The sequence below is a fragment of the Megalobrama amblycephala genome, linkage group LG13 (genome assembly GCF_018812025.1).
Source record: "Megalobrama amblycephala isolate DHTTF-2021 linkage group LG13, ASM1881202v1, whole genome shotgun sequence".
Classification (NCBI taxonomy): domain Eukaryota; kingdom Metazoa; phylum Chordata; class Actinopteri; order Cypriniformes; family Xenocyprididae; genus Megalobrama; species Megalobrama amblycephala.
In genome coordinates, this window is record NC_063056.1 from 23,325,795 (window position 1) to 23,337,318 (window position 11,524).

At 39.4% G+C, this 11,524-nt stretch overlaps 1 protein-coding gene across 1 annotated transcript; it reads left to right on the top strand.

Moving 5' to 3' along the window:
- Positions 1–9,723: 9,723 nt before the first annotated feature.
- LOC125243756 (glycogen synthase kinase binding protein) lies at positions 9,724–11,194 on the top strand. Its single transcript, XM_048153579.1, has one exon. It carries the CDS (start codon positions 9,920–9,922, stop codon positions 10,364–10,366), a length of 447 nt encoding a protein of 148 aa, XP_048009536.1. The 5' UTR covers positions 9,724–9,919; the 3' UTR covers positions 10,367–11,194.
- Positions 11,195–11,524: the final 330 nt, after the last annotated feature.

Sequence of the window (11,524 nt, forward strand, 5' to 3'; positions counted from 1 at the left end):
GGTAAAACAACTATGTTGGATGATTTTGAAGTTGGAGGAGAAAATGAGATGAGAGTTTTTCGTACGCAGTACTTCCGCCTATGTCACGTGTGACCTTTCCAAATGTGTGGCGCAACACAGAGCAGTGCAAGACAAGCATTTGTGGTTAAAAAGTATCTACATTTTATTTTTAAAAAATAATAATAATATATATATATTTTTGCTAGACAATTCCTCTGCTGGGATTATGTAGAGCTCACTGAAGCTGCTCTGAAACTGCAATTTGGACCTTCAACCCGTTGTACCCCAGTGAAGTCCACTATATGGATAAAAATCCTGGAATGTTTTCCTCAAAAACCTTAATTTCTTTTTGATTGAAGAAAGAAAGACAAACATTTTGGATGACATGGGGGTGAGTAAATTATAAGGAAATTTTAATTCCGAAGTGAACTAATCCTTTAATGTGTCCTTGCCAAGTAAAAGTATTATTTTTGTTAAAAATATATCTTACTGACCACAAACTTTTGAACGATATAGTGTAAACATGTTCATTGCCTCATTATTTCTGCCCTCACACTTTTGTGTTGCAATTAATATAATCATTGTATTACAAGTAATAAATTAATACATTCAAAAAGAGTACAGTATAAAAGCTTGCAGTTGGCGACAGTCAGCCTTCCAGTGCTGTTCCCACTGTAATCTCACACTCTGATCAGGATGAGCCTCTCTAAAGTTAGACTGTATGAGATTTACTATTGTCCCTTGAGCAAGAAAAGTCTGTGTGCTTAAGGCTAATCCAGTACAGCCCAAGTTGCCCAACCCCCATCTCTGAGTCCAGTCAGCAGCTGTAACTGAGAGCTGAGTACACTCGTCTGAGGAGGCTGACACCAGGCAGCTACAGTAACACTCCTTTGATAGTACAGGAGGAGCTTTCTGGAACAAATCTAATTGAGTGTTTTGTCTGAAGTCAGAATTGCTTTGAGCGTTTATTCAACTACCATTCATCCACCCCCACAATTCACACAGGTATACGATGAGTCAGGCAAATGCAACCTGACAGAGGCACTGCATATGTGGAGGCCTTTAATTTTTAAAGAGCTAGCCTCTCTAGCTAACTATTCATCTTAAAAGCAGCTGTTCAGTTGGTCCAGGATCCCACGGAAGTATGTGAATTGAAATATACCAACTTTGTTCAACCAACTTTTTGGCCACCAAATGATGTACACTAGGTAGCTAGAACCCTAGAGTTCCCAAGTTTGGTTTGAAGATGAAAAATGTACCAAGCACAATGTTCTCTCACCATTCGTGATTTCTAACATGCGCTCACAGCATTCGGTATGGTCTTGTGGCTGTCAGAGCAGATATAAAAGCTGCTGCTCTTCGTATGTGTTTCTGTCATCTCCCGGCACATTCATATGTAAATTGCGCAAACTTATTTTGTCCATTAGATCAAAAGATCTGAAAAAAACCCAAACAATTATCCACACATAGACCATCCCCTCAAATAAATCAGGACAGAAGTGGTTAGTTACAAGTGTAAACGGGAATGTGTGGCCCTCGTTTACTTGTGATCCGACTCGATTTTAAAGAACCCTACCTCATCAGACAATGATTTGTCAGGAAAATTTTTCTAGGGCACAGCAAAACTTTACTGGGGCTCGTGCCACAGCAAAAAAAAGTATCTAGTGACGCCCCTGGTGATAGAGTATAAAATTTAATTTAAACTAAAAATGAATTAAAACAAAATTAATTATTAAAACGAAATTCACAAAATGATTCCATGATAGGAACCCTTAAAACGTTCTATATATGAAGTGCCTGACAGAACCCTATTATGGCATGTGGAACAAGGTTCTTTATTGGCATACAGTATATGGTTCCATGAAGACATTCAGGGAACCTTTCCAATGCACAAAAGATTCTTTAAAATGTAAAAAGGTCAATTAGATTATTAAAATATTCTTCACACATAGTTATTTTCACTGAAAGATCCCAAAATAGTTCTTCTATGGCATTGCTACAAAAACCTGCAGTTGGAAACTATTTTTTTAAAGTATAAAGAACAATATTTTAAGCTCTGCATTAAACTTATCACAAATTGCTAAAAGTTTGTCATGCACTCAAATGCAATATCTGATAATACGCATGTTGCCACTTTAAAAATAAATCTTAAAAATAACAAACTATTAATGTTCACTTATTTCTGTATATAGGTGTATATGCAGCTGGCATTTAAAAAGGAAGAAATGAGCAATAAAGCTTCTCTCTTACAGCTATATAAAGGATAGGGCAGTAAATCAGCAGGGAGAGGCTCTCTGTCTCTCACTGCCGTGTTTACGCATTCACTTGCTTATGGATTATCTCCTTGGTTACGTGGCCCTGATTTGTTGTATGCTTCCATTTAAAAACAAAGCTAGCACAGAACACTTAGAAATACCCAGAATCCCTCGACCATTCATATGAAACCAGACCTCTCGAATCCTTGAAACAGACAGAGGTCTTCCTTCTTCACATCATCTGTGTTAAGTTTTTCTATTTATTGACTTCTCCCACAACAAATAACTCATGCTCCCCACCCATATAAACTTCAAGGACTAACTTGTCCAAAAAGAGACAGCCCTGTTCTTCCTTTCTGAGAAACTAATCTAGCTAGGACAGTCCAAAAGAGACAGAACAAGTTTTACAACTTTTATGATAACGTCGCATGGTGGAGGAGATTACAGACCATTACCTCTCCATTCATATCACATCTCTTATTTAGATGAAGACTATGGGTTTACAAACTTTTTAATACTAAGGTCCAGCAAACATGATGATCTACTTCCAAGGGACCCCGTCTTAAAATAAAAAGCATATTTTTAGAACGCCTTCCATATTCAACTTACAAAAAAAAAAAGCGTAGCCTAACTGATGTTGCGTCAGTTATGCTTTTTTCATAATTTGAATAAGTATGGTGTAGGACGTTGCATAAGCGTTTTGAACTGCGAGAGATTTAAACTTCCTCCGTAAGTTGAATACGGAAGGTGGTCTGGCGAAAGCTAGATATTTTACTTATCTTATCTTACACAAATGCATCGCTTCGCTTCAGAAGGCCTTTATTTCAGAAAACTGGACTGTTGTCGAGTCGACAAATGACGGTGCCGCGAGACGGGAGGATGAAGGCCGGGACGAGAGACTCTGTCCAGCCCCATATATCATCGGTTATCGTCGGGACGGTAAGAAGGCCGAGGCTGGAGGGGGGGCCGAGGACTGTTCAGTCACATTCACCAAAAACAGCGGATTATCTGTGAATCCCAGCTGTCTGATGAAAGTTTGTAAAATTATCCGGTGTAGACGAACGATCACTTTAGAATCCTTCATATCATGTTTTAGCAAATTTAAATAAGGAGACCGAGCATATTGTATATTATAACAACCATGTAATATGCATTTGCGTGACGAAGGCATTACTAGCTAAATGTGCAAAGGGCTGTATAACTGTAATGACACCATAGACAGTAAAAGAAATGGACACAGCGACCCCATTGGAACTCAATTGAGACAAGTGAAGCCCATTTTTAGCGATTTTTAGCACTTCCGTTTCTGACGCGCTGACTCAAACTAAGCTTGATGACGTCAGCAACCTGCCTGACAGATGTAAATCTTCTAGTAGCTGTGCGTCCAAACTGCCATCGTTAATCTTGCAGAGACGGCGAGCTTGAGCGGGGAGTTCTTTGGCGTGAGTGAGCAGGAGTAAGTATTCTGATTAATTATTTTGTATAGTATTTTAAAATGTAACGCCAGTACGCCATATTAAGTTAATGCATACTATTGCCTGCGAGCTTCTCCAGTGCCCAAGGAAGTCGACCGGAAGTTGAAGTCGGCCGCGTGCCGCCATCTTGTAGCAGAACTTCACTTGCGTTAGCAATTCCATTGACTCCCATTCATTTTGGCGTCACTTTGACAGCAAATAACTTTACATCTGAGGCGTTTAAAGACTCAATTTGTCCATTATTTATTTCTAAAGATACACAACAATGTATAAAGGGCTCCATTACCTTCTGTTACATTATGGCCCCGTAGAAACAGTTTTTGTAAAAATAGGCTAACGATTGCGTCATAACCACTCGACTCTCTGTCGCACAGTAGAGAAATTACCGTACAGACAGGAGGAGAAGCTCGCAGGCAATAGTATGCATTAACTTAATATGGCGTACTGGCGTTACATTTTAAAATACTATACAAAATAATTAATCAGAATAATTACTCCTGCTCACTCACGCCAAAGAACTCCCCGCTCAAGCTCGCCATCTCTGCAAGATTAACGATGGCAGTTTGGACGCACAGCTACTAGAAGATTTACATCTGTCAGACAGGTTGCTGACGTCATCAAGCTTAGTTTGAGTCTGCGCGTCAGAAACGGAAGTGCTAAAAATCGCTAAAAATGGGCTTCACTTCTCTCAATTGAGTTCCAATGGGGTCGCTGTGTCCATTTCTTTTACTGTCTATGAGCTTCTCCTCCTGTCTGTACAGTAATTTCTCTACTGTGCGACAGAGAGTTGAGTGGTTATGACGCAATCGTTAGCCTATTTTTACAAAAACTGTTTCTACGGGGCCATAATGTAACATAGAAGGTAATGGAGCCCTTTATACATTGTCGTGTATCTTTAGAAATAAATAATGGACAAATGGAGTCTTTAAACGCCTCAGATGTAAAGTTATTCGCTGTCAAAGTGACGCCAAAATGAATGGGAGTCAATGGGATGCTAACGCAAGTGAAGTTCTGCTACAAGATGGCGGCACGCGGCCGACTTCAACTTCCGGTCGACTTCCTTGGGCGCTGAATGACACTCGAGATTGAGCGAGTGAACCGCTGTAGAGGCGGCACCACGCTCGGTGCGTCATCGACAGTTAGGGGGAGGGGCTATGCTCGGGGGACAATGTGCGTCATCAGACCCCCGTTATAGCTCCGCCCAAAAAATCCTGAGCAGAGACTTGGTGAAAAACTGTTTAACTTCACAATTAAGCATTACACAATTCACAGACTTTGTAATGTGTTTCAGCAATACATTTGTAACATTTATAAAGTGTTTAGAAAGAATTCTCAGAATTGACTTTACAGGGACTTTAAGGTTTAGGGTTAGCATATAGTTAGGAATAATCACCAGCATCAATCGATCTGTGACTGAATTTTAGGCACATGATCAGACATCTACTTAAATATTTACTCATACCAAGGTAAACAAAAGTGTTTGAATAAAAATAATGACCTCGACCTCTTTTATCACAAAGGCCGCATGGCACAGTGGGTTCTTGGTAAGGTGAATTCTGAGAAACGAAGTCCCTGTGGGCACGCTGATGACTGAAACAGTGAGCAACGGCACACCAGTAGTCTGTGTTTGATACTTCCACAAAGGCAGTGTGTGCTTAAGACTGTTCTCCCACTGTGAGGTAAACAAGGAAAGCTGCTGTGGATGTTCGGCCACAATCTGTGCACATACAAAATCAAATGGTGAAACCAGGTGCAGAATCATTTGCTCAAACATCTAAATAATATAGTTTAAATTGCCAGTTCAACCCCTTGATTCACTGAAATTAAACAAATCAGATCAAACAGCTCTGGTCATAGAAATCATACTAATCTCACACATAATATAGCTTTAAAGGGGACGTTGCATTGTATAGGCCTACTGTGATCAATAAAGCTCTTCCTTCTCTATCCACCCCCTTAAAGTGTTATGTAATACAGATGGCAAACACTGATTGACCATCATATAGTGATCATATAGGTTGAGTAATGTGATATGCAAGTATGCTCTTTCGTTTTCTGCAAACTGTCAGCATAAATTATCAGATTAATACTTGATTTAAACATTGTCAAATCATGAATGTAACCCTTCTCATTAATAGATGCTTGTGCAACCACTAGTAAGAAATTTAAGCTGCCTTGAGCTGTATATTCAGTGCAATGACCAAACAAAATGGTGCAAAAGTTTGGCTTTAATGGGCAAAATTGGCAGAAGGTTCTGATTTCTTATTATTAACCACTTGAAATATTAAACAATATTTGTTTGGTTTAGTGCCAAATGCAACCAAACTTCTAAAAGTAGTCGTTGTGTTAAAATAGTTCACACCTGTTTCTAAGAACTGAGAAGCCTCTTCCTCTGAAAGAGGACGTGGTCAGACTGACACAGAACAGAAAGTGCCAGAGCAGATTATAAAGAAACACAATTTACATTTGGAACATGGTTAAGCATGTTAGATGAATGATTTCCCATTTTTTATGGGTACAGATGCTTTCAAAGACACAAAAACATAAGTATCAAAAAAGTAGTCCATACGACTATAATTTATATTGTCTAGTCTAGATAGATTTGTGTAAGTAACAGAGAAATTAACATCATCATTCAGTGATAATCTTCTCACTGCTGTGACAGAATTGAGCCAGAGAACTGAATCAATCAGATTTGTAAACAAATCATTCAGAAAAATGTTTTGTTTACAGAGTGCTAGGGTGGATGTCAAGAACAACTATGTAAATGTTGGCCTGTTTCTCAGGTAATTAAATTATGAAGAATTTTTATTTTGGGGTGAAGTATTCATCTAATCTGGATGATTCAACAAACACTGCTCCAGTTGACTGCTGCAGTGAGTCACTGTTGCAAGTTTGTATAAAAACCCAGTTATTTAGTGAGATTTTTTACACAATTCAATTTAGACAGCACACACCTTTAATGCTGGGATTACTGTGGAAATTCTGCGAACACACCCATAGTACATTGTAAAGGCCTTCCTGCTTGCTCTTTGCAGCCAGATGTTATCTACCAACAGGGGATAACACAACCATGCTAACCAACAAAACCTTGACCCCCCCAAACTGCTGTATGGTTGTGGCCACCGTGCTGCAGCTCAGTTTCAGGTTCTTGGCAATCTTCTTATAGCCTACGCCATCTTTATGTAAAGCAACAATTATTTTTTTCGGATCCTCAGAGAGTTCTTTGCCATGAGGTGTCATGTTGAACTTCCAGTGACCAGTATGAGAGAGTGAGAGCGATAACACCAAATTTAACACACCTGCTCCCCATTTACACCTGAGACCTTGTAACACTAACGAGTCACATGACACCGGGGAGAGAAAATGGCTAATTGGGCCCAATTTGGACATTTTCACTTAGGCATGTACTCACTTTTGTAGCCAGGGGTTTAGACATTAATGGCTGTGTGTTGAGTTATTTTGAGGGGACAGCAAATTTACACTGTTATACAAGCTGTACACTCACTACTTTACATTGTAGCAAAGTGTCATTTCTTCAGTGTTGTCACATGAAAAGATATAATAAAATATTTACAAAAATGTGAGGGGTGTGCTCACTTCTGTACAAGTTTTTCCATGTTTTATAGCGGTTGTACCGAATGACCTGATGTTTCGGGACATGCATACAAGCAAGTGAAAACACAAATTTATCAAATAGTTAAGAGAGAGTTAGTAACTTTGCTTCACAACCATGTGGTCCTTTGCATGTGTCTGAATGATGTCACATCCTGTCACATGATACTGACTGCATGACCTGATAAAAAATGGTCCCTTTATATTGGTTACTCCAAATGACATCAACTTTTATAGGGACATTCTTTCTCATAACAAAGCAACAACGTCTACACCTAATTTTAATACCATTTTGAAATATGTTAATATATGATGTTATCAGATCATGCCAGAATAAAAAATATATACATTTATTACATTTTAAGATATTTTAATCACAAATGAAATGGCTGTTTTGGCTTTTGGACGGTTAAACCAAATGACCTTTTGACACTTTAAAATCTTTAACATACCTTTATATGTAGCAAAATATATTTAAAACCTTTTGAATTCAATAAAAGTGAGTTGTACTACCTTACATACTTTGGATGTCATATCTTTGTTTTATTATTATTATTAAGGCCTTTAGTACGGTGGCCCAGTAGTGCACAACACAACGAAATTAAAAAAGCAAACATAAGTTCACAACACAACGAAATCGAGCCACAACACAACAGAATCGAGCCACAACACAACGGAATAAAGCCACAACACAACGGAATCGAGCCACAACACAACGGAATCGAGCCACAACACAACGGAATCGAGCCACAACACAAGGAATAAAGCCACAACACAACGAAATCCAGCCACAACACAACGGAATAAAGCCACAACACAACGGAATCGAGCCACAACACAACGGAATAAAGCCACAACACAACGGAATAAAGCCACAACACAACAGAATCGAGCCACAACACAACGGAATAAAGCCACAACACAACGGAATAAAGCCACAACACAACGGAATAAAGCCACAACACAACGGAATCGAGCCACAACACAACGGAATCGAGCCACAACACAACGGAATAAAGCCACAACACAACGAAATCCAGCCACAACACAACGGAATAAAGCCACAACACAACGGAATCGAGCCACAACACAACGGAATAAAGCCACAACACAACGGAATAAAGCCACAACACAACAGAATCGAGCCACAACACAACGGAATAAAGCCACAACACAACGGAATCGAGCCACAACACAACGGAATGAAGCCACAACACAACGGAATCGAGCCACAACACAACGGAATAAAGCCACAACACAACGAAATCAAGCCACAACACAACGGAATAAAGCCACAACACAACGGAATCGAGCCACAACACAACGGAATAAAGCCACAACACAACGAAATCAAGCCACAACACAACGGAAATGCTCCCGACCACTAGGGGGCTCTCAGAGCTCGGTAAAGTTAGTTTTCCTTGCCAATGTTCTATAGAGTCGGCAGTAATATCAATACCACGATTAGTTTAAACAGTATGTAACCACTGCATATCGACATGAAATATTAATTCAATATCACCTACGTGCAAAATAGCTTCATATTTATACTTGTGAATGATTTGACGCGCTACCACGGCGCATTATGACCACAATCCCACCAAGTGGTTAAAACGTATAATTTGTATTCATTAAAATTACTTTTAACATTTAAAAACAGACATATTCAAATTCCAAATTCCTGTCTTACCAACAGGAACTAACAACCTTTGACATAAGGTTAAGGTTTAACTCTGTCATATTTTATTACAATTTTTTTTTTTTTTTAACTATAGTGAATAAACAGTAATAATGAATGAAATGTTCATGGTGTCTGAATACATTTTGGTTTGACTGTATATTCAAGTGTAAAGACCTAATTCCTAATTTATACTGTGAAAATTAACATTATAAATATATGAAAATATTTAGTTCCCCAGACCCAAGTATGAAATCCCCTGGTCTGATATGTCTGATGCAACTTTGAATTACTAACCGTCTGGCACGTGCCACACGAGATGAACAGGTCCTCAGTTACAAATATGGAAATGAAGTTATCAAGACTGACATCTTATGCTAGCATTGTTGCTATAATTTACAACTTTCTTAGAAATCAAGTACATCTAGTACAGTGTCACATTCAGTTGCACCAGCATTTGAGTGCATAGAGTTCACACATGTGGCTGTCTAGTGCATCGTTTTTGTACACTCGGGGACTGTTATGTAATGCTATGATTGATGATACAGAGATCTGCGGAGACGTATGGCGGTGCCAAAATAAATACAACCACCAAGAATGCTAAACCAAGCAGACAGTATAATTTGTTGTAGGTGAAACGAAACGTATAAAATATCTCTCCAACTTTTTAACTACAATATAATGCGTTAACATTTTTAAACGACTGAGCATGCGCCCCTGTGCTTTTGAAATGGTACGTGCCGGATTCTGCGTCATCCATTGTTTACAAATCAACCCTTGAGCTGTTTCTGTTGGGCAGCGTGTGAGCGTGGCGGACGCCGGGTAAACGATCCCATCTATTTGAATAAAAACAACTATCACGGCTGGATATTATTGTACACACAGATATATTCAAAATGCCTTGTCGAAAGGAGAATTATATCTTTTTGGAACAGTCGGTAACGGTGGATTCTAAGGAAGTAGACGCTCTCGTGTCGAAAATCGGCGAGGCACTGCAGCTTCACAACAATAGCTCGAGCCAGAAGGCGATGTCACGTCTACACGGTCTCACCAGTAGCAAACCGAACGGCGGCAGCAGCGCGGCGGGCGGTCAGCGGTGCATCCGTCTCCGAAGCCGGAGTTTACGTACCAGCCGGGCCAGTCCGTACAACCCGCCCGGATCCAGCGATCAGGAATGGGACCATTTCAAATCCTCGTGGAACCGAAAGAAAATCGACGAGGACGATCCACACCAGCTCCTCCAGGAACTCATATTGTCGGGGAATCTGATCAAAGAAGCGGTCAGACGACTCCAGTTTTCTTCGGAACCACCGGAGAACGACATCTCCAAACCTGTGGACTGAGATCTCTAGCCCGCAGATGCATGAACGTCTTGACATTTTAAAATTTTGGGGCCCCCAGCTCGTTGTCATACGTTGGTTTTACAAACTTTGATATCACACCCTTATAATTTTTCTATTGTATATTGCTGAGATTGAAATGTTATGTATTTTGGACTGTTTTTGCAACGTGACCCTTCTTATTGAGTAATTTTTAAGTTGTTTATCTCAGTGTTTGGATTGAAATGCAAATGTGATGCAAAAATCTAGTGGTTTATAGCAATGCATTTTATAATAGTATTAACTGGCCTCTGGTTGGTTTGTCCTAGAATGGTGCATCTTGTTTTGTTTTGCTGGAGTTCAGCACTGTGTCAGTAGCAACCAAGAACTGCCTAACTGCTTTGTTTACAGTGTAGATGTGGTCGGGCTGCTGATTCGCAGTCCTCGCCTAGATCAGGCAACGGGTCACACTTTTTGTTTACTCATCAAACTATATTTGGATACCGAGATATCACTATTTTGATTTCAAACTGGCCCTGTGTGCACTTCATGAGGGCCCATGTCCTCTGATCCTAACCATGTGAGGAGCAAGGCCAACACTCCTTCTCAAAGAGACACTGAGATCAAACTCACATGCGTGTGGGGATGTTATACATGGAGGATGTGATCACAACACAGACACTGTGGTGCTTTTCAATTCCAATGTGGAGTTCTCATGCTTTTTTTTTCTTTATTTTTCGTTTTCACTCTGTGTAAACTAAGCGTATGCTTCGCAACGAAGTGGTTTTTATTAACTCTGATTGTTCAGAGAATTTGGTGTCTAATAAACATGGTGTTTTTTGCATAAGATAATTTGACGTCTATTCTTGTAATCATTTCTGGTTTGTATGCACTTTTTGTTGATTATCTTGTTTGTAATGCAGTAAAAAAATATAATAGATTTAAACAAGGTACTTAAAAGACATATTTATATAGCACATAGTGACTCAATAGATGCAAATAAGTGCATTTTCTGTTGTGGTGTTAGAATTTTGGATCCCATATTTATAGGTGTGTGTTACTCGAGTACAATATATTTCATACTTGCCTCTAGTGGATTTTACAGTTTAACGACACTCATAAGGGAAAAAAACGTCCACGTGTGATTATGAGCGAAAACACAGGCTGACTCACCATAGTTAT